Here is a 24,776-nt window from a genome sequence, read left to right on the forward strand (position 1 = left end):
ACTAAAATGCATAAATATAATGTTATTTCAGCCGTGGAAAACAGGCTATGGGGCAAATGTCATCTGCACAAAACAGGCTGTGGGGACAGAGCCCTAAGTGCCGCCTTAATAGCATCACATCTTTATGGCAACATCCGGGCTTATGTTTCAAGTAAGTAAAAGCCCTATCACAGGAACCACGCGAAGGAACACAGCGAGAGCTGTTGTTGTTCGTGGTACTGTTTTACGCTACTTTGCTTCGGCAAAATGTGGACTCGCTTCCATGCACTTCACAGGAAAATATAGGCTGAATTCCAGATTTGCATTTCACGTCATTTCAGGTAATGTTCCTAAAATGGTGCATAATTACGCGAAATGAATTACACGGGTTTCATACACCGTTAGCTTCAAGAATGGGAAGCAGGCGAAAATCTCACTTCATGCGCACAGTTTTGGTACCGAAGAGCCGCGTTGCTCATTCTGAGTGTCGTGATCTTGTACTGCCTCTATGCGCAGACGCGGAAAAGGCCCAGGCAACTGTCTGCAAATTAAGGCGGTGTCTGCGTGCACTGATTCATCAACTGTGCAAGCTGGTGCATCAGCTGTACACAGCAGAGTTTGGAAACATGGACCGGCTACACCCTCTGTGATGGCCAGCTGTGCTGAATGCAGGTGAGGTACAAGGTCATACAGGCAGCGGGTAAGTGTAGACACTGCAGGCAGCCTGGCTTTGGAGAAAAGTGGTGGTCAGCCACAATTTATGGAATTTTTGGGGCTAATAAATAAGCATTTTTAGCGCCTAAACAGCACTTACATTTTCAAAAGATTGAGTCTGAGGTTGCTATTCATAAAGTCGAATTCGCAGAATCGATTTCCAAGCACAGTTTTTTCCTGACTGGTAAATAGGCACAAATCAGAGGCATTTTACGCAGTGTTGGATGCGGGGACATTGGTATTCCCATAAGAGACAATGGAGCACTGGACGTGTGGCGGAAATAAACATTTATAAAACTCCCACGTATGTTAAGTAGCATAAGTTTTGGGTAGGTTTTCAAATTAGGGAGAAAAACACTTGAAGTAGTTCCATAGCTTAAGAGGGAATACAGGAAATAATTTTTCACCTGGTACAGTAAATATATTTCTGATGGAGAATAAATAATGAAGTGAAATATCCCCCTACATTTTATCATATTCAGTGCATTTCTCATCGACAGAAATGTCACAGTTTACAGATAGAAATGTGCACAGAAATTTAGGAAAACAAGTAACTCTATAAAATTTGTAAGTATAAGCACGTGTCTTACATAGTGGTTTTTCGGAGTAGCCCCTGTTCTGTTGTGTTATCGGCCTCATAAACATCAGACATTCAGAACCATGTTCTGAAACCTCAGTATAGGTTCTCTGCTTCAAATGTTCAAGTCAACAAATACATAGAAAACACAAACCCACAAATGCTCTGTGCTGCTTGACACACTTTAAATTCAGGGGTCACAATTTACGAAGTTAAGGTAGCTAACCAGTTTTTTTCCCCTTTTTTGCAACCCAAACCGAGATTTGCGCTGCAACTGATACACTAATTAGTCACAGAGCAAAGCCCCAATTTTCAGGCAGCTTAAACACACTGCTGCCTAAGTATTACGTATGAGGCAGGAGTCCTTTTGCGCCTCCCTGTGAGTGGCTGCAAATGCAGACCAGAACACTGATACTTCAACTATGGCCTTTTCAGAGGACTTTTCCAGTCTTTGGCAGGTGGATGTGGGAATCGTCTCATGGGATCTTGTTGATATATTTTTTTTTTAATATGGTATACAGTTGCCAGCAGCAAAGTCAGAGGTGGAAGCAGGCAGTGTGTATTCTTCATAAGCAGTCCCTCGTTTGGTAGGGTGAGGTTGGACATACTTCTGGGTAGGATTTGGAGTGAAGGTTAGCTAGAACCTTGTGCTTTCCAAAAACCTCTTTGAAGGTTAGCTAGTTCTGTTGGGCCCTCGATGGTGACCCAGGTGCATGCCTAATTCAAGGACCACGTGTCCTGATAGACTTACCATCAAATGTTTTAAAGCTTCAGCTGGATCTGAGGTTTCTGGTGAGGCTTAGTTGGGTGCCCATAACCGCATCTCAAAATGCTCCTTGCATGATGCATACAATAATGAATTTCTCTCTTATCCTACTGTAAATCAGTGCAGTGTTTCGATATCTGGTGTGACATAAATTATTTTCTATATCACAAATCTTAGATGCGTGGCTTTCTCTCCTAAGCATTTTTCATATTTGCCTTTCAAGGGCCCTTGTACAAAATTATGGTTCAGACTAGGTCTAAAATTACCAGTGCTCTGATGATTTGCATTGGAGTGAAATAATGTTTTGAATCAAATATGAATCCACATTTTCTTGCTTTTCATGTTTTACAGTACAAACGAATAATTGTTTGACAATGTATTTACAATGGAAAAGTGAAGGCTGTACATTCAAAATCATTACAGTTGTTGATTAATGAAAATGACTTTTTTAATATATGGAATAAAATACCCTTTGCAGCTCATCATAAGAATATTGAAAGTCACAGAGGAGTTCTGTAACAATATAGAACAATGAGTCTGAGATCCTTTACAAGGTCATGGAACTCTGAGGTGACTTGCAATATCCTTTTAGCATACAGCCATGTGCATTTCACTCCTTAGAACATGATCACACCATCACCACAAACTACTTGAATCATTGGTGTCTCTTCTTTCATATGAAAGAGTTAGAGTATTTACAGACATGACAAATAAAAGTAGAATTTGTAGTGCGAACTTAAACACACCAAAAAGCAGTTAGTAATTTGTTGCAAAAATATTAGAATGAGTTTAAGCAGTTAAGAAAATGCTGTGGCTTAGAATGTGAGAATACATGCAGAGATTCTATTCAAGTACAAGGAAAAGCCAGTTCTCATTTTCATTGTCTAAACTGCAGCTGCATTGATGCTTTGTGACCTGCCATTCACCCTGGCTGCATGCTTTGGCAGGAAGCATTATGATATCACAACTCAACTGAACTAACTCATTACAGCAGAGCAATTCATCCTTAAAGATGACTAGACACATCATAACTAAGGAAATTAGAGACAGGCTTTTATACGGGCATTCCAGGCGTTCATGTATTATAACAGAAGGTCCAAAGGAAATTTTTGTCTTACAGTAACTCTTTAACAGAATGGAAGTTAATCTGTCCCCAGAGAGATCTCAAGTTTTAAAACAAGTGTCAGCGTTCTACTGCTTTTCTTTGATTGGCTGCTGAAACATCAAAATACTTATCCCCCATGTCAGAAAGTAACCCCTTAGCAGACTACTTGAATGCCTTAGATCAGAGGCGTCATGCATCAGTCTTTGAGGGCCTCAATCAAACTACAGGGAGCTGTACCCAGGGAAAGTCTGGAAGAGACTCCAGCTGAGGTAAGGTAGACGTACACATAGAATAATAAAAGGCATATGCTCTCTGCTTTAAACAGCAACTAGCACATTGTTGGCGCATAAAGAATAGGAGGTGCAGTGTTATTGCTTCTCCATACAAAACTATGGGTGTAAGCACCGTGGAGAGGATTCGAGGCATTTGAGGACAGACTGTCCAGGAAAAGGTGTGTGCCTGCATCAAGTTTGGTAATAGAAGCGCAGCTGTTAAGAGCCACACTAGGTGGCAAGGAATTATGCATCATGGCTGAACTATGAAACTTACCAGAGCAGCATCACATACTGTGAGTTGTTCGAGGGGCCAAAATAGGGTCAAATTTGGAAGTAATGAGTTGAGATAGAGTGGGATTTAAGTACTATCTAACATTTTAAACCATTATTGAGAAATCTATACACAAAATTTCAATTAGCAGCGTTTCCTTTGAGATCACTGGTAGGTGCACGAGTTGAAGATGGTCCAAGTATGAAAGGTTGCAGAAGGCCTGCATGTGTCCTCATCTGAGGAAAGGGGGCATAGCTTGGTCAGTAAGATTGGGGGTGTGTTCCAGTGGCGGCCACTTGTCAACAGGGGTGGCGGGGCGGGGTGGGTTGTATTAAAAAAATTAAAAAAAGAACAAAAAAACGTTCCTCTGTTGGGAGAGGCGGTTCTGTCTCTCCCTCCGTACTCTTCGGACTCCAAGAAGCACAAGGCTTCCAGACTCCCCTCCAATCATGACGCTGCTGTCAACAGCATGACAGCAGCATCGTGATTGGTCTGAGTGCCCTGCTTCAGCGCTCAGACAGTGAGTAGGACCCTGTGCACTTTCTCCTCCCGGCTGGGGGAGAAATGCAAAGTGTGCATGACTTTTTGGCCGGCCGAACACAGCCGGTCAAAGCATCATGCGCACTTATGTGCACTCACCACTCTTCCTCCAGCCCTCCTCCTCCTCCAACAGCCCCTCCCCACCCTAATCTGGCTCCCTGAGGAAAAATAAAATTATAATAACCTACGTTATTATCATTTTATTTTTCCATTTCGTCCACTGCATAAAGCAGTGGGGCGACGCTCCTCCACCTTAGCGGAGGAGCAGCTGCTGGTGTGAGCTTCAGATTTTCCGACAATCGGGCTGCCATATAATGTTAAAATACAGAGGACAGGGAAAGGAATGCAGTTTGGTAGAAGTAGTAAGAGAGACAACACAATATTGTGTAAAATAACCAATATTTTTGAGGACTTTCACATAGAGCGTGTGTGCGTTTTTTTGCCTGAGTGTATGTAAACATTCCTGCTGAAATCCGACTGACATCCCACAATGCCCAACTGAAAGTACCTGCACCCAACTTTTTATAAGAAAATACTTTCATTAGGATGGTGTAACAGTCCAAACACCCCCTGAAGCTACGCCCCTCCTGGGGAATTGTGTTGGAGAAAAACAATCACGAAGTTGAGTGAAACCAACAACTCTAGAGTGCCGCGCTGTGGAACATTTCATATGAAAAGTTTGGAAGCAGCCCATTAGGTGAAACCCCAGTTTGATTCTATTTGTTTTTATATTTTTTATGTTTTGATGTAGAGATTTATACTGTGAGTTTCATTAAAAAATGTAACAAGGATGCAGATTGCCTGGTAGAATATGTAATGACTGTGATTATATTTGCAACTTTTAAAATGTACATTTAATTACACATTAATGCATATAGATTGATTGAGATACTGAACATACAATATTGCACCCTCATAACTTGGTCCCTGAACAGACTGAAACTGTTAATGAGTGTGTACGCATGTAGAGGCCCTGCTGCAGTGCTTAATTTGTAAATTAAAACGTGCCGGTGCCCAAAGTCCTCCTCTTAAACACGCGGCTGCTGCATTTAATCCTGAAGCCATCTCTGGCCTCTTTAATCCATTTAAAGCCACTCCCTGCCCACTCAGCTCACTCTTGAGGCGTTCTGCTTTCTACCTTTGTGACGCTTTTTCGTTTTTCTCTTCCTCCGTCTTTCCCATATGTGTCTTTTGCTCGCAGCAAATGCTTGAGGCAGAAGACTAAGCGCCGGCCCTCAAAAATAAGTGCCGGTGCTGAGCACCGGAAACAACAAGCACAAATTAAGCACCTGCTTACACGAAGGCACTGCAGTGTGAAAGGAAGGTTCTGTTTTACCTGGTAAAGCTCTATTCGTTGCTCCGACACCCTTGCCTTTGGGTTCTGTAAACGAAACACTCTAAACTCCGCCTTCACCAGATTAGAAACATTTTTTTCCATCGCAGATACGTCAAATTTTACGATCCTGAAGTAAGGACTGTAATAGATGGGTGGGATGACATCTGCAAAAAAGAAAAAAAAATCTTTATTCAGTGATCACAGAAAGCATGGTTTGCACAAAACTTACAATGCGGCGTGAAGGACTGTGGGAAAATTCAGTCTAAACGTCGGCAGCGTGCTGCAAGGTGTCAAGGTCCCTTTTAGTGTCATCACTTCACCAGCACAGTAAACACGTGTGATTTTTATTAGAGGGATGGCCGATTAATATAGATCACCATACGAGTTCCGAGTTCCAGTGCAACCAGACCCTGGTACGGATAGTGAAGTGTTGGGACCGAGTCCTGCATGCTTTTAAACCTCAACAAATGAATTTAACTCGATGGTAGAGTCAAGCATAAAATTACATCCAAGTGCCGAAATGAAAAAAAAAATGAGGAGGCTGTGTAGTAAAATAAAAATGTAGCGGAAGAGGCCTCACTGGCCAAGTTCTATGCGCTATTCTTAATAATATCCTGATATGGTTTCAAAGTCTCCAACTCGAATAAGCCCACTTCCAGCTTGTAAGAGGATTTGTTTGCATGCGAATTCCCAGCTGGGTGGGCCAGGACTCTCTCGGCTGCCTATTCACTCGTACTGATGCCTTGGTACTTGATTAGGCCACACTCAGTGTTGTCGATGGCCCTCACCGAAGCACCCCCAACACTAATGCAAACGGAGACTGAAGGAAGGATACCTCATTTTCTTTTAGAGTTGCTGATTGGAGGGATTCGATTGTGAAACGCTCAACACACATGACAACACTAACCATTACAACACAACCAAGCATATACATGAAGGCAAGTCAGTCTGATCATACAACTTAAACAAGTCTGTGACGAAATCCTCAAGACCAAGTTGTGAAGGTACCAGGGGTGGATCCTCCGTTAGGGCGGAGGAGTGTCACCCCCCACCAGCAGCAGAAGCTGCAAAACCTTAAACAAACGAAACAATAAAATTATTGTTTTGTTGGTTAAAGGGGCGGGGCCGCCGGGGGTGACGAGCAGTGAGGGGGAGTGCACAGCACTCCCCCTCACTGCACATGTAGGTTTGGTCGGCAGTCTCAGGCCGGCCAAACACACATGCGTAGTAGGCTATCTCCAGCCCAGCAGCACAGTTGCCGGGCTGGAGAGAGCCTGTACAGGCTCCCAGTCTGCCTGGCAGTGCCCTGTCTGGGCTCTCCCAGCCAATCCTGGCACTGCCTTGAGCAGCGTCAGGACTGGCCGCAGGGCAGGCTGGGAGCATGTTCCTCCCTGCAGCCTGCAGAGAGGAGACGGAGAAGTGGAGCGGCGCGCAGCAGTAAGGGTAAGTGTTTTTATTTAAATATATTTTAAAATAAATTTTACCCCTTCCAACTCCCCCACCCCAGTGCACTGCACCCGCCCCACGTGTCCCAAGCAAGCCGCTACTGGAAGGTACCTGAGCTCAGACAGAGCTACAAAGCCATATTAATGGCAATTCACATTAGATAAATCTCTGTGACATAAAGTAACATAAAATGAGTGAATTTTGTCGACAACCAAGAAAAAAAACGATTTCCCACCAACACTTGCACCAAGTTTTACTGCTGTAAAAGTGAGTCTGGCTCCATAGAAAGTCATCCAAGAAACGAGCAAAGCGACTGCCCTGCTGTTTTACAAGTAGAGCCATTCTTACTCACTACTCAGTACTGGCCAAGCATACCTCCATTCAAATATTTTCTTTCTGGCTCAGATATGAGAAATATTTGTCTAAAGCCCTGGATACTAACAAAGGGAGGTCAGCTGTGCCTTCCTGTCCTAGCACACTTTTCAGGGTCACATGCTGCCACAAGAAGATGTATTTATGAATACATGTATTCATAAATGAATGAGTTAATGGATAATTACATTTCTAAGGCACTATGCACCTCAGTGATACATTATAAAAGCAGGCCTTGCCCAGTCTGTGATGTAGTCACAGTGAGGTAGGTAACCACAGCTGCCACTGTACGGTGCCATTTGCTGGAGCTACCTATAAATGTTTCCACAGCCATTATTTCTTAAGGAACAAGCTACTCATGCTGGCAGAACACCAGCAAGGGGCTATGCATGAAGTTTGTGACCTATGAACCCCAGAACATTCTGACATTCATGCAACAGCCACTTCAAAGAACACCTGGCCTATGCCACTCAGATGTGTGAAGGAAAAAATGAAATTTTAAATGTGTGAAAATGCTTTTCGGGTACCGGGGAGCCTAGCTTCTAATCGCAGCTGCAGAGCCCTCCAAAAAAATGTATGTTAAAAACAAAGTATATGACCACAAGGGGTGGAGGTGGGACGGGCAAGCATGTGGGGAGTGAAAGGGGAGCAGGTAGGGTAAACAAAAGGGGAATGTGCGTGGGCGAGGGAGCAACATAAATCAAACAAACGTGCTTGTTAGGTCGCAGCAGCAAATAGCAGATGCCAGGCTCTTGAAAAATTAAGTTACATTAATTAAATTAATATATTTGAAGGACCATATGGGAAAGGGGAGCAACAGAGATGTTCCTAAAGGGGATGCAACGGGGCAGATATTTAAAGCAAGGTAAGCAGCGTATGAAACAGAGTAAGAAAACCTGCACTCCCATTCATAGCTTAAATTAAAGGAAAAAAGTAGTTACCTAAATGTGAGCAGTAGGAAGATACAAGTCAGACTATCAAAATGATGTGACGGGGCTATGCTGCTTTGTAGGGAAAACACAAGTAGCAAGCAAGCCATTGACCATGCAGCAAGCAAATGACTGTCACAGTAAGGGCAACCAATGATAAGGCATGCTTTAACGCTACTGCATGTTTTTGGTATGATTCCCAAGTGGATTTCACTTACCGCTAAAAGCTGCCAGAAACCTGAGACGTAAAAATGATTACTTTCTGCGCATATTTCACCGCTAAGATACAGAATTTAATGTGTAATGATTCAAGGTGTTTTTGAGGTGTAAAATAGTCACTCATTCATTGCAATGTAAGCACTTGATAAAAGATGGAATGATTCAACAAACAGTCAATAGTATTTGGCGATGTAGAAATACTCATCTGGGTGTAGCCAAACTACTTTAAAGTATTCCTAGCAATAGATTTTGAAGGCAGCTATACTGTCAGGGCAGACCTAAAAAGCATGAAAAGTCCCAATGGGGATGTCAAGAATTGTAAAACCTTCTGGACAAATTAGAGAAAGATACCAAAAATAACAGTGGTGCTGAAGACAAAAAATGTTTGTTTCACTGACAAGAGAATGTAAAAATGCAGTGGGTCTAGCGTTTGCTCGAGTTAGAGCTATTAGCATTGTAAACTCCTAACCGGACTTTTCCTGCCACATAAATTGGAAAGTAAAAGTAAAACAGTTTCACATAACTAACTGGACTTTTCCTCCTATATAAACTGAAAAGTGAAAGTTTCACATAAGCAAGCCGACGGCCGCCATCAGCCCAACGCAGACACACAAATGGAAATAAAAATTCACTTGCAGTGAAACCTTTCGGCTAAAGTGCAATTATTCATGTAACAGGATCAATGTTATGCAAAGCGTTCCACTACTGCCCAGTGAGATCGCGCTGCTAAATAAAGGTAAAAAATAGTCCAGAAAACATTGAGCCTCGTATGTTTTCATTAGTTGGCGGGTGCACTCGAGGAGGGCTAAACACCGGAAAAGGCATGACATATGCATGCCTTTCACTAATGAAAGCAAGCAGATTTTAAAAGTCAAGCCCACGAGCCAATAAAAGTGACTGACATCACATGGGCGTGGTTAGAAGCCCAAAGCAAGATTACAACACGGGACGGAGCGATTTGCGCTCGCCCCTAAAAATAATAGCATTGATGCATAAAGCAAATATGTTGCAGATGGCTTCAACACTGACTTCAGCAGCCGCAATACATACACACAAATGCTAAGGTATGTGATTACAGGTACCCCTAATATAGATGGGCACTTTTCCTTCAGCACTTGAAATTTGCCCTTCATCCATATCTCCTCCTTAGTATTAACAATAGCGCGCCTTGCGATCAATGAGCCCAAATTGGCCTCATCCCACTCCAGAAAAAGCTCATTTGTACTTGTTATTATAAACTCACATCATTAAAACAGCTGAACTTGATTTCCTCACACCGAAATACACTCCCTATAAAATACAAAAAGACTTAAAATGCAATTGTATGCAAAACAGAAGAGAGAACATGAGTGAGAATGTTAATTGCAGATATGCCTGCAGTGAAAGAACATAGGGGCAACAGTCTTTTAGAGAGTGACGCAAATGCTAACAAAAATAGAATCTGTCACTATTTGTAGCCCTTGTTCGGTCTCGCTCTGCATGTGTTCTTGCTAGCGAAAGATATTGTATACAAAAAGAGACTGGCAGCCCACCCATTACTTAACATTCGCTGGCTTCATCGTCACTCTTATTTGCTGCCTTCTAATTGGCCTCTGCATGCTGGCTTCACTTCTTCTTCTTTCAGCTCAAGCATGGACAAGTACTGATTCTTTCAGTTTGATTGCTGTCCTTCCACTGATCGCACTGTGATTTAGGTGCTGCTTTTATTTTTTACTTCTTCCCTGTCATCCTTGTTGAACCACTTGGCATTTGTAGCTATGTTTCACTATGTCACCCACATTTTAAAGAGTCCCTTTTCTCCTTTTAAATGGATGTTTATTGTGACCACAGATGTTATCTGCTTTTATTGTGAAAACAAATATCTGTTTCCAAATGTATTTACACTAAGACAGGGACATGGATGCAATTACTTTCTTTATGTGATACGATTTTTTGCCAAATGTAATATTTATTTTTTCTTTTTCACGCATGGCGATATTAACTGATTTGTTCAGAATCACTAGGGTTTTGAGAAGAGACCTGACAAGCATTGGCGAAGCCAATAGGTCTTGATTTTGAGACTATTGGCTCAACCATTGCCTTTTGGTCATGCTGTATAGCATGGGCATTGTCGACTTTTTAGCTATGCAGCAGAGCAAAGTGGCTGTTGTTCAGCATATCTAAAACTAATAATAATAATAATAAAGAACTATAATGCATCCAGCACTAATGCACCTTTAAAAAAGTGCATTAGTGCTGGCAACATTATAGTCCTTTTTAAATTAGTTTTAGCCACACTGTAATTCATCCCTGGTGCTGTACTGCATTGCTAAAAAAACATTGCCAATAACGTTTATAGACAAGACGTATTGGCTTTGAAAGATCAGTACACTCCAATTACATATTATGTCCCAAAAATATATAATGAGGTCATTAGAAACATGTTTTTTTAACATAAAATCTGTAGCCTTAGAAAAATAGCCCAATTAATTAAGTGCAATCAGCCATCAAATATTACCTAAAAGTCAGAAACTCTGCAAAACATGGTGATCCACGTGCATTACTTTTCCAAATCTTAGTAAATGATCCCACCCGATCAAAGATTTTCCCTGGTGCAATGTAGATTTACAGAAAAGTAAATTAGGAAACATGTCCAGCAACGTTAATATAGAGTGGAAATTTTGAAAACTTTGGTTAAGAATATCATTGCACTTATACAAGTTGTATGTTTGATTTGTTTTGCTCCGATAGTAAATGGGCCACACAGGGAGTTTGTTCTCTTTTGATAATTTATATTAAAAAAGAAGGATCTTTGGTGGTTGCGTTTGCCTAGGCTTTGACAAACCTGTGCTCCATGTAAAAGCACTGTGGGGGAGGGACAGGTAAACCAATGTACAGAACAGACTCTTTTGGGGAAAGTGACCGAAAATGCATGTGTTACACCAGCAGGCTCTTCTACTTCATAACCAGCCCGAATCATACACAATGCAACTTGTTGGTAAGTGCTATATAAATAACAGCTGACAAGTTTCGCAGGTCCATGTGCAATGTGGTGGTCCGGGCCAGGTGTTTTCTGTGAATTGTGGGTCTTGTAGTCCTGGTCTATAATGGTATAAAAAAGACTACAAGTCCCAGAGCTCAAAGACAAAACCTGGATGGAGAAGAACATCAGACAGGGACCTGGGAGTCTTACCAGGGCTGCATAAATACAGTTTACACTGTATAGACATACACGTATAGGACACATTTACTACTAGGCTTTACTCCAAAAAATTCGATTTGTCATGTTCTCTCATATTTTACATTGAGATGTATAAAAACTAAAGGGCTTACCAAGAGAAAAGTCAGCACAGAGGCAGAGGAAATCAGGCAACACCAAAACATTTACTACCGTAAGAAAGCAAAAACTTATAAAGTTCATAGAAAATTGGCACGCTGGAGTATATACTGGCCAATTATACAAACATAGAAACAAGTACGAGGCACACAATCAACCACACTTCACACCACCGCATTATCTTATCCAGCCCCAACCAGGACACATTATATATGGACACTGATGATGAACAGTGACAGCAGCCGCCCTGCACGTGCTCCAGCAGTGCACCCGGATGACAAGACAAGCATTTGCAATGCAATGGGTCTCGCGTTTACTCAAGTTGAAGCTATTAGCTTTGTAAACTCCTAACCAGACTTTTCTTGCCACATAAACTGAAAAGTAAAACAGTTTCACATAAGTGAGTCGACAGCCACCATGAGTGCAAAGCAAACACAGCAACAGAAAAAGAACTTTGCTCGCAGTGAAACGTATCAGCAAAAGTGCAATTATCCATGTAACCGGCAAAAGTGCAATTATCCATGTTACCAGCAAAAGTGCAGTTATCCATGTAACAGGATCGATGTCATGCAAAGCGCTCCACTACTGCCCAGCGAGATCATGCTACCTACGAAATAAAGAGAAAAAATAGTGCAGAAACTATACTAAAAACACGGCACCTCGTATGTTTGCAGTAGTTTACCGGTGCGCTCGAGGGGGGCTAAACATAGGCATGCCTTTCACTAATTAAATCAAGCTAATTTTAAAAGGCAAGCCCACAAACGAACCAAACTGATGGGCTTGACATGGGCATGGTTACAAGCCCACAGAGAGATTACACCAGGGACAGAGGGCTTTGCACTCAACCCTAAAAAACCTGGGGCAGCATGCACATAATATTCAAGGCAGATACAGCATACAAAACCCACACACTATCTTGGGCATTCAGTTTTTTACCCTTAAGCAATCAAATTTGTAAGGTTGCCATTATGGGCATGAGGTGAATGACTGACAGTGCTGAACAACTCAGTCCCAAAGAACAATCCTTGAAGTGCACAGAATATCATCAGTCACAAGAGAGGCACCTACAAGCAATAGTAATAACTATAGGGCATACTAGGCATCAATATCTGCTATGTAGTGATGCTGTGAGATTTATGCGTCAACGACCTGCCCATGTCATGTAACAGGAATGGCTGCAGCATCACAGTGGTGACATGGCAGATGGCCGTTTGAAAGCATGTGATGGGTTCATGCATGTTAACTCCTAAGCCAGGCAAACACTGTACAAAAGCAGACACGTGGGCAATGTTCCAGTCCAATGCAGAAAATGTGCTACCCCAACACAAGAGGCAATAATGCTCATCAGAACATACAGCTGTTGGGGCGGGGGAGAATAATGGCAGTTTAGCATCTTGGATAGGTTGCAGTCTTCCAACAGGAATGCTCTGAGGGCGGTCTAACTACATTACTGTATCTAATTGCCACGCTGGTTGCTGGCACACCTAACCCTACTAATGTTTAACATAGCCTTGTTGATATGACCGAGGATTAGACACCACTGAAAGCACAAAGGATCATGGAATATACAGCATAGTGTACTAGAGGTGGTTAAGACAGCAAGTTCATGGGGAGAGTTGAGAAGGTCAGAGGTCTGGCTTGGTTCTGACAGCCAGAACAGAAGCAGAGAAATCACATGATTTGGCTTATAAACTGTAAGTGAAATATGAAAAAGACTCTTTTAAATTAAAAACAAAACATGGTCATTTTCGAAGGTTTTTGCTTACCTTTAGCTTATTAGGTTACAGCACTGTATTGACACATGGTAAAAGTAAAAGTTTATAAACATGAACTTTTTCCTACCACCAATATCCTGAAGATGCTGCCTTGGGTGAACCATAATTTGTCCTATGTCCAGTACATATGGCCAGTTTTGCAGCTGTATGGGAAGGACCATTACTGTCAACTAACCATGAGCATCCTGAAGCAAGGACCTTCAACGTGCCTCAGATTTGACACTCAATTAGATCAAGGTAAAGTGATGTGCAGGGTGTCACACAATTTAGTCAAGGGAGGAAGCCAGGATCTGATCGTAGGTTTCCTGGTTATACATTGTGCTATTCAGCCATAGATGAATACCTCCCTCTGGCTTCCTTTTCCAGCAAAGAACAGGGCTTTGTGGTATATTGTTTCATAAGGTAAATTAAGACAGTAAGTTCAATAAATACAGTTGTTACATGTTTATTTAATCTGCCATCAAATATGTACAAAATGCCTTTCTCGAACAAGGAAAATGTTAAGCTTACAGAAGGCAGGAAACTACTATCCATGACTTCAACAGTAAAGAGTGAGAGGACCAGTGCATCAATAAAGGCAATTAAATTGACTAGGAAACCAAAGAGAGCTCTGACATTCCACAGAGATTACTTTTCTGCTGCAAGTCTTCAATGAAACGCATATAAATTGCAGCTCAGCCCAGCTTCAGATACACTCAGCTGAAAAGCACCTTTTTAACTCATGTGCACAGCTGTTCTGTCTTTAGTCACTGCTTTAGGGAAGATAAGAGGCAGTGATTGGGATGCCTAACTTTAGCTATGTCAGAGTCAGATATTCGGCCCCAACCAAGCTCGAGATGCTTGCCTTGCCCACCTGTACAGCTTCCACATGTCCAACGTGAGACCAGGAAATCCACCAGAGCGAGAAATAAAAAAGGAAACTTGTGCAATGGAACACCACAAACTAAAGCACCTAATTTATTAAATATAACCCGGTGGTAGCCTATAGAAGAGTTAGCCTTGCTGCAGTGACAAATAAACTTTTGGGGGATTTCACTGCTAGGACATGTAAAATGTAAGTAAAAATGTCCTAATGATTAAATATTATGCACCCTGCCCTATGAACACTTATGTGTTGCATATAAGTATAAAAAATTATTGTCTAGGCTTGTCAAAGGGTTTATTTTGCCAGAGTGAAATGGCAATTTAAAGCTGCAGTACAGGCTGCAGCGGCAGACCTGAGACATGTCTTACAGTGCTATTTAGTTGGTGGCACATGGAGTTCTGCAGCCCACTAGCAGCATTTAATTTACAGGTCCTGGATACTGATAGTACCATATACTAGGGAATTATGAGTAAATTAAATGCAACAATAAGGTGAATACTAATTTCATGTTTAAAAGCAAGCCCTTTACCATTGGTTAGCAGGAGTGTGCAGAGTCCTAAAAGCCAACACAAATGGGTTCATCAAAAGAAGACAATAATCTGGGAGGTCCTGCAGAATGAGCAACATTGGGGCAATTGGCTGTGATTCTAGAGATAATCCATAACATTCCTGTAAAAGGCATCACAAAGGAAACATGCTGGTATAAAGAATAAAATTGTGACATCGGCGTACCATGGAGGGCACTGTTTGAGATTTCCATATAGAACCATTTATCAATAAACTGAATATCCTATCCATCTATTGTTTAAGTAAACTGAATTTCTGAAATAACTTCAGAGAGTTAAACATAATAAATAGAAGATTTATACCACATAAGAATGTGGCCAAATAGTGAAAGGGCAAGAACTACAAGAAAGTGAGCTAATTTTAGTTCATTATGTAAAACATATACCCTTACATTGGTATGGGAACAAATGAAAGAAGAGAACAATATTGTGACTAAATTGCTGGAGTTTCATAATGTTTTGGTATTTAGGAACAACTCAGTCAGCTGTATGATTGCTGTGTGAAAAAAAACCTTTTTGCATGGCCACCCCCCTATTTTTACAGCATTTTGTTGTTGGTTTTAGACACTGAAACAAGTATAAAATGGTGAATCCCTAATTCACATATTTATGTCTCCTATACGTCTATATTATGTGGTGTAGAAACTACATCCATGGCATGGAAAGCTAATGTCACCAGTGGACTGCAGCACTTATTGTGCTATCCACCAGTGCGACAGGGAAACATGGCTTCAGCCCTGCCTGTAGCCTATCTACAGTAGTTCAGACCTCCAGCTTGACTTATCAAATAACCCTTTTTGTCAGACAAAAAACCTTAAACCTCCCTTTTAAATATTAATGTCACCCATGTTTACGGCTTGTAGCCCGCATGTGCTACTAGTCCTAGTAAATTAATGTTGCCATGTCCCTACAGTGACAACACCTCAAAACCTATTTTCTTTCTGAAAAGTCTGGTTGAGGAAAACTATCCCAGGTTTGGGGCCAGCTAGCAAAATAGTTCACCCACTTTTTTACCATATTGGGATAGTTATTAAAATCCCTATTCAATGGTGAGGTTGGATTTTAAATAACTATTTAGAAATGTTAATTTTTAGAAAGTTACCTTTTCCCAGCCTGAAGATCCTGCAAACTAATTTGCATTAGCTCTCCAGCACCTGCCAGGCAGTGTTTGACTTTAATAAGATGTGAAAATTGCTCTCAAAGTAGAGACAATGGCCTGGGTGTCAAGAGGTGTTTTCTTCCACTTGCAGGTACCAGCTAGGGTGGACCCAGGAACTTCATTAACTTGTAAAGGGGCCTGTCCTTTCACTAGCAAATGTAAGGTGAGACCGGGGGAAGGCAAACCTTTGTTTCCCCAGCCAAGTCGGATTCAAACACCGTGGGAGGGGAGCTAACCCTATTACCATTTTGAGTGATCACAGAGGAGGTGACTACTCATTTCTCTGGCTACACCTCTGGGTGGGCACAGAGGCTCTGTACAGGGCAGAAAGAGTTGTCCCATTTCAGGGTTTAGGAGTAAAGCGCACTTAACGATTGTTTACAGTAGGGCAGACTAAAACTGCTTAAAAGTGAGATTTGCCACTGGGAAAGTTTACAACATTGATTATGGAGTGTACAGGGGTCACCTCGCCCACTATATAGTGCTAACCATAAATGTGCTACCCCAAGGCACCCTCTCTAGAACACTTTCCTGACATGTGGAAGAGCAAAAGAAGTGCTGCACCTGCTGTCTGAGTTCTGTGAGGAGATCTGAAGGGCTGGACTGGTTCCCACTTGTATGAAAGGCAAAGACGTGAACTCTAAGACTCACTTGGCTGGCTTCCTGTCCGGCTACAGGGGCACAACAAGCTGCAAGAGGTTATTTCTCTGAAGTGCCCACTTAACCAGTTACAACTGTACCTGAACCGGACCCTACAGGTGGCCTCTACTGTAGTGAGTCTTGACCTCAAAGTACTGTCCTTGAAGTCCTGGGGCCCTTGCATGTGTCTAACAGGACTTCTCCCACAGTCTCTGAAAAGCTGGGACTTAGAAAACATTGTAGACTTTCAGAGGACTGAGGCCAACCACTGAACCAATCCAGCCAAGGTGCTCCTCAGCAGCAGCACATCTATTTCAGCAGGATCTCAGTGTGAAGGTATCTGGCCTAGTGAAACTCATCAACAGATACAGCCACCAATCTTGTACCACTAGAAGATTCTGAGCTTTGAAAACGTGACTAAGTCCAAACAGAGAAATCTTGACTGGGCAAAGGCACCAAAAGTATGCGTTCAACTTCCCTGAGAGCAAAATTTGAATTTTTCCTTCTCTGAGCTTTTTTTGCCAAAATCATCAGCTTCAGTGGGACCTCGTTCAGTGGCTATCCATCTTTGAAAGGACTTCCTCAGATATAGCCTTGCCCCACTGAAGGATTTTAACTTTCCATTCCTATGGTAAAATCTTTGACTGAGACTAACATGTTTGATTATTGCATTAATTTTTCTTGCCACTTAGTGTCCTAAATCTTAAATAATTCATATATTTGGTTTCCCAATTGAATATTTGTCATTTTGATCTGATTTTGTTTATTACAAATTATTATATTTTTATAAATTGGACTAGGATTTTTATTGTGTTTTCTTTTCAAAATTTCTAACTGTTTTGGTACTTCGAAATGATTGACGTATTTTCTCTGAGTTAAGCTTCTCTCCTCAGTGCAGTAACTCAGGTTTAAATTACCAAACCTTTGCCTGTACCAAACAGTTTGTGACTTTGAGCCAGATGTACAAAACCATTTTGCATTTCTTAACGGTCCAAATCGCTATTTCAGCCATTACGAAATGTAAAATGGGCTTTTTAGATGTACAAAGTCCTTTAGGGAATTGCAAATTGGGATTTCTACCCAGTATAAATCACAATTTGCAATCCTCTGAATTGTAAGTACAATTACCATAAACTTCAAGTCGATGGTAATCATGTGCAATTTAAAAAAAACACTCCAAAATGCTTTTTTAAAGTGCAATAGAGCACACACATGCCCTTGGGCAAGTGTGTGCTCTACATCTGCACCAATATTTTTGGGATGAATTTCGAGGGGCCTTTTGCCCATAGCCATCCTTGGTTTTGCATTTACCAATAAGCAATTTCATAATAGAAAATCACTATTTGGGAGATGCAAAACCAGTCCATTGTGACAAATGTCATGGGATGTCTTACTTGTGACTTCCTAATAATGATTCCTATTTTGCACTTTGCATTTCTTAAATAGCAATTTCTTTGAAGTTGCTATTTAGGAAATGCAAAATTGCATCTTCGTACATCCGACCCTTTATTATTTGTGGTGGACTGCCATCAACCTCCTTCACATTTATGTCGCTAAGGATAAATTGAGAATACGAATGTCTTGGGTATGAACATTAGTTTTACCCAATCACTATTTTAGCTGGGAATAACACTTGAATCGTCTGTTATACAAAATGAAAAACCCATACTTGAAAATGTGTGAGCAAATTACATTTCATTTCGGTGATCCTTGTTCTGTAAAGGTAAATACATTATCATGTTCATGCGTCATAAGTGGTATACCAAGTAGTGTTTTTATTGCTAGCAACATTTTAGTCTCTAATAGAAAAGGTAAAAGAGTGAGACATTGTGTTCCTATTTAATCATCACCTGTCTATGTGCATCTCCATTATTCCATTATCCACAATCAGCTTAGCCGACCATACATGCTGGCTTAAGATGTACTTGGAAATAGTTTAATTTGCCAGAGCCCAGAGTAAATTTAATTTGAGATTTTTTACTACTTCAATCCTACTAGAATACATTCTAAAATGAGTTGTTTTAAGGGATAATAGTCGTAATAAAATGTATTACGAGTTCACTGCATATACATTGTGATAACATCCCATTTACAAACGGATCCATTCTTCTTTGAGCCAGTATTACTTTATAAAGTGCAATAAAGTTTCTAATATCATTTTGTAAGCGTTGTTAAAAACTTCTGAAAAATTAACACAGTCCTTCCACCTAAAGACAACCTACAGGTTGAGGGAACATTGCCTCAAGATATAAACTTAACTACATTAAATTTGTAGATACACACCAATTAAACAGTGTAGGGCAATTAAGATTCTCGAAGTTATCATTGTCGCATTCAAGTACCAAAATGTGTTCTGTTTATATCGGATTTGACAAAATCTAACTTTAAATTTGAATGCATTTTCTTAAGGCTTCAGTACAAACATCAGAACTACATGGCTTACTCCCAGATCTTAAAATGTACTTTAAAATTATCATATTAAGAAAAGCAAAGAAGAAAACAGGAGACATTTTCAACACACCTTTGCAAACAGGGACAGTACTTTCCAAACATATGATTGGTGCCCGGCTTCCCCTTTAAAAGCAGTTGTTAGTCTCATTAAAATACTAGAGTGCATAGCATGAGGATATCGTAGCACTTCTTTGTAATAGCTGTTTAAATACCTTAGTCCAAATTTGGAGCTTTGGGTAAACTTGCTGTACTATGGCAAATTGTTGACTGAGGTTTTCATATCCGGCATTAATTGGTGTGAAGTTAACAGAAACGTTTTGTTGATACTAACTGTTTTCTTCTGCATCAATGTAGTATTACTGGATTAGTAATGCTGTAATGTCCCATACCATTTAATTGCAAAATTTGTACAATAAAAACAAAAGATTATCAGTAATATGTTTACCACATATTTAAAATATATTTTTCGTACGCCTGAACATCTATAAATGAAGGCATTATAGGCAAAGTATGTTGTCTTACACTCAGTTTATTTTTTTAATGGTCTCAATATTTCATTTAGTTAGCACCGTTTGGAGTAGTCGAGTCTATTCTAAAGGTTCACTTCTTTTAACTGAAATTATGTGGCAGGAATGTGGCATTTACATTTCAGTTTGAGCTGTCCTTCAGTCGATGTACAGAAGGTTTCACTGTTCAGTACTGTGGAGGAAGACCAGTTCTAGTCTTGCAGGGATTCTTAGCACAGACGATAGCTTTTCATGTGGCCGGGGGAAAGAGAGGAGTTTACTGAAAGAATTGTTCACTGAGGTTTTTCCTAGTTTACCATTATCTCTAGAGATACCTGGTGGGAATTCTACATCCTGCAGTACCCATTGGCACGTTTAGTGAGATGGAGCCACCCTCATACTTTTGCTAAGGTTTCATATATGATGTGGGATTTCCATTACTATAATTCAAAATGAAAATCCATTTTCTCCCGGAGGATCAGATACCTTTAAGGCATTATGAGTAAATGCCGAACATGTGTTGAAGAGTTAGCAAATATTCCTGCATTTTCTTTTAACAAGGTTTTTTTTAAATTTTTTTTAATAAACTTACATGCTAAAATCTGTAGGAAGAGATGAAACCACAGATGCTAGACCATCAGAATTTGAAATTGAACATAAAAGGAAAAAAAATAACATGATCTAAAATGTACAAATGTTCCAAGGCTTAACTTGGAAATGTTCTGATCCTTAATATGCAATGTTGTGGGCATTGCTTCTATTATCTACATAGGGAGCAATTTATAAAATTATAAATGTATCTGCAAGACAAGTGGTACACAGCCAGTCCCTCTAGTTAAAAGCCTCAGAGCAGCTAAAGTAGTCACAATCAGATTATGGACCTCTAAGGGTAAAACTACAGAATGAGGGTATATTGAGCAGGGATTTGTTGTCTTTTCCCCTTCGAAATGTTTCTCCACTTGAAATGTATTTCCCATTCAATCAAGTATTATTCCAGCCAAGACAGACTGTGTAGGCCTGATAGGTAGGTAACGAAAGGGACCATCCAAGTGCAATCTATATTTATCTCTTTTTACTTCTGTCTTTTAAAATTGTGTGTTGTGCGTCAACTTGATGATTACTTGGTTTTTACAAGTGTACATAAACTTTAATGCTTCTTCAGCTCTCATCGCAGGGACACTTTCCGAATATCATCCAAGGCACTATAGGTTGTGAAATTCATTCAATTCATGGATGTATTCACAGTTAAAGCACATATTATTTGAGTTGTCTCTTTTGTTAGTATTCCACTTATAAATAGGTGAAACAATTCACCAAACTTTGGGTAGTGTACATAATTATTATTGTTTTCTAGCCAAAACTTTAGCTTATAGAGAAGATAAGATTTGAATCTGAAGACTTATCTGGGAGGACCTTTGCAGGGTCTCTTAGTATCTGCTTAAACATACATACAATTAACATCAGACCACAACCGCCACAACTGCCATCAGGCTTGTTCTATACCATGGATGTTAGGGAGAATGCAACTTGGACATCTCAGTCTCTTCGAGTCATGATTTTGCAACTTTTTAATTTTCAAGTTCTGTCTTATCATGTGGTCTAGCCCTTCCATCCTGGTCATCGTCCTCTTAAGGATTGGCCTAGAGACAGCTGACCAGCTGTCTCACCAGCCCCATGTAACAAAAGAGCTCGGAAATGGAAAATACATACACAGAGGGGCTTTGAGTCAACCCTCTTCACCCATTGATCTATTCTACTGTCATTCACATTTTGTTTCCCACCACAATATACAGCATGAAAAATGGGTCAGCCCTCTTGTACTGTGAGTTATGGCATTTTGCCTGATCACCTGAGAACATCAGCATAAAGAGAATTGCACTTCAGTGATAGAGCCAGTAAGCCAATACTTTTCTTTGCCAATGTTTTTTTTTCTTTTCATGATTTATGTTTTATTTTAGTCATCGTTGTGTGTTTAAACTATGTCTTCAGGTTTCAATAATTCAAAGTCAACAGGTTATTTGTTGTGATCTAACAACCATAACTTATTCTTTTGATTAAAACTAGAAATGTATTTTTACCTAACAGCTAGTAAGCACCCGCACTATTCTATTAAACCTACCCACAGTGGCTATTTTCTTAAAATTTGCAATTGTATTTCAAGCATGTGACTTCCAATAAATGGTTACGTGGCATTTTCTTTTTCCTTTTGCGCATATGTATGCAATAAAAACAAAACTAGTAACTTATTTTTTGTTTTTATTATATGGTTCATGCTTGCAATAAAAAATTAAATAACAAAAACGGTACCAGCTTGCTCAAGGACAGACATAAGCTTTTCCAATGCTTGTTTTGTTTCTTCATGAGTTTAACTTCCTTCCATATTTCAGTCAAAAATAGTATTTGTTGTAATGCCTGTTCTTTAAAATCTGAAGGGCGTTCTTTTGCCATGGAATATGGTCCGTTGCACTAATGTTGCCACTTGCCTCAATAACACCACGGAAAGTACATATGCTGAACCATGGGCTTAGAAAAACCGACTGAATGAGATGAATGATTTTCAGTTCTGAGGCTTTTAACTAGAGTGACTGGCTGTGTATCACTTGTCTTGCAGATACCTTTATAATTTTATAAATTGCTCCCTATGTAAATAATAGAAGCAATGCCAATCCAAGAATACTTTGGTTTCATGATACATATTCCATAATGGCTGGCCACATTTTCAGTCGGTGTACAGGCAGAGTAATGCTATTGCATCCTTCAAGTTCTTTTGATTCAGAAGGAGCATTGAAACTTACCTTTATTTTGTTATATTTTCTCATAAATGCCCCACAGGCTGCTCCATCTAAATATGATTGTATCAAAGCCTTTGTCATACCAGCGGTCTTAATCCAGTATGGCAGCGCTGCAAGCAGCACTGCCCTTCGGATTATGCATCCCCTGTCAGCCAGCTTTTGCATGGCAGTTCCACCGCCATGCAAAGGCTGGCGGAGACAGGGTGCTGCGGTCCCCATGGGGGCCCCTGCACTGCTCATGCACTTGCCATGAGCAGTGCAGGGCCTCCCATGGACAGCCCTGTCACGCTTTTCACTGTCCATATCAGGGGCAGTGAAAAGCGCGGCGGATGCTGTTGCACCCGACACACTGCAACATTGCCGCCGACTTGATTATGAGCCGGCGTCAATGTTGTGGCCTGTTTCCCGCTGTGCCAGTGGGTGGAAATGCTGTTTCCGCCTGCTGGCCCAACTGAAAACCCGTAATAGGGCCAAAGGGTGGAAAACGGGAATGGCGTTTTTCTGTCCGAAACAGTTTGGTGGGCAGCGGAGTCCCTGAGTGTCTCTTGCATTATTTGTTTTCTGAACGAGTCTGAGAAGCAACCATCAATGACTCCGAGGCACATGGCTTCTTCATTGTTAAGTTCACTAAACTTACAGTGTGTGATGAGCACATCAAGTCTTCCAACAAACTCATCCATTGGCTCACCAGCTTGTTACCTCGCTTGATTGAAAATGTACCATTCATAGTCGATGTTTGTGATCAGATTGAACTTGACTCCCATTGCTTCTTTGATCTGACTGTATGACATTGTCTCAGTCTGTGAGATTTTCTTTATTACTCCCTTCACTCCATCACCAGCATAATTCTTTAAGTATTTAATGACTTTCTCATCATTTCCTTCATCCAGGAGACTATGAAGTCATTGAAAGACCTGATCCATGTGGTCAATCTGCTGCTAGTATTCTGTATTTTGGAGGCAGCAGAGGTTTTAAAAATGCAGCAGCACCATTCTCAATATCTCTAGATGCAGCTATGGGGAGCCTTCGCTATCTTGAAGACTTTTTGAATTGTACTGAAGGCCACTGGCTACTGACGTCCCTTGTCTTTGGTGACTTCCCTGGGGACCATCAACCTTGCAAGTATTGCCCCCATGGTCGCTCTCGAGTCACCTTGCCCAATTTGAGGTCGTAAAGCTGGTGAGTAAATTTTACTCCTTGTTCCTGGCTGTTGCTACCTCCTAGCATTATAACTGGTTGCCTTTTATGCTGTACCTGTTTGTCACTGCCTTTAGCATTCTCTTGGTATGAAGGATAGCTTGGCGTTGTGGCAGAATGCCGTGTTCTCTCAGCCTGGCCAGCAAGTCTTGCTGTGCTTTTCCGATGGTGCATCTATGTTGGCCCTTCAACTTCTCCACAAGGCCTCGTATGGGCTGGAGTGGAGCTTGCACTCCACATACATCAAATACAGGCTTCTTTGCACCAGCCTGGGTGCACGTGTCACACACAAGCAGTTTGCTATTTTTTTGCAAACTCTCAGGGGAAGCAGTCTTGTTTTATTTGGGGCATATATCTACTGGTCGATAGTTGTTTTGTCCTCCCCAGCCTGGAAGCATGCACAAGAACACACCACACATGGAACTTGTAGTCAATGTCTTTATTCATCAGCATACAACATTCAACTGACTTCTCATTAACACATAACCGTTGATGACCACACCTTAAGACCTCCTAGAATGATTGTGTAATCCCTTCATTGAGTATGCCCTGGGCCGTGGGATCCTAATTTTCACAGTCCTAAAACGCTACAGCCTTCACATAGAGGGATTCTGAGGGTTTTGTGATCTAGGTCCCATGTTTTTCAGGGCACTATTTATTTATAGACTATTTTTAAAAGTAAACCTGTTGTCATTATGAATAATAAGGCAGGCTATTTAGCAAGACCACTAGATTGTGTTTCTCTCTCCTAAAGGATGTCTGCTTTTTAATACTTAGAATATGGTGTTTATAGCACTTTATAAAATATCGTTGTCGGAGCTGCTAGAGTTTTGCCAACATTAAGAACAAATTGAAAATCAGCACAAATCATTTTTGGTCTCAAAAAGCGCAGATTGTCACACAAGTGCTTGAACCTAACGGGGACAACTTTGTGTGTGGGTGTGATCCTTGTGATGATGAACAAAAAGTTGTTATTCACAA

The 24,776-nt window shown here is 40.8% G+C and overlaps 1 protein-coding gene across 1 annotated transcript in view; it reads right to left on the reverse strand.

Moving 5' to 3' along the window:
- The window catches only part of TGFB2 (transforming growth factor beta 2), a 326,829-nt gene that overhangs the window by 82,779 nt on the left and 219,274 nt on the right, over positions 1–24,776 (reverse strand). Inside the window, exon 2 of the mRNA XM_069233880.1 lies at positions 5,564–5,727. Within this exon, the coding sequence (XP_069089981.1) occupies positions 5,564–5,727 (164 nt within the window). The remainder of the gene's footprint in view (positions 1–5,563; positions 5,728–24,776) is intronic.

This window comes from Pleurodeles waltl, chromosome 5, assembly GCF_031143425.1.
Source record: "Pleurodeles waltl isolate 20211129_DDA chromosome 5, aPleWal1.hap1.20221129, whole genome shotgun sequence".
Lineage (NCBI taxonomy): Eukaryota > Metazoa > Chordata > Amphibia > Caudata > Salamandridae > Pleurodeles > Pleurodeles waltl.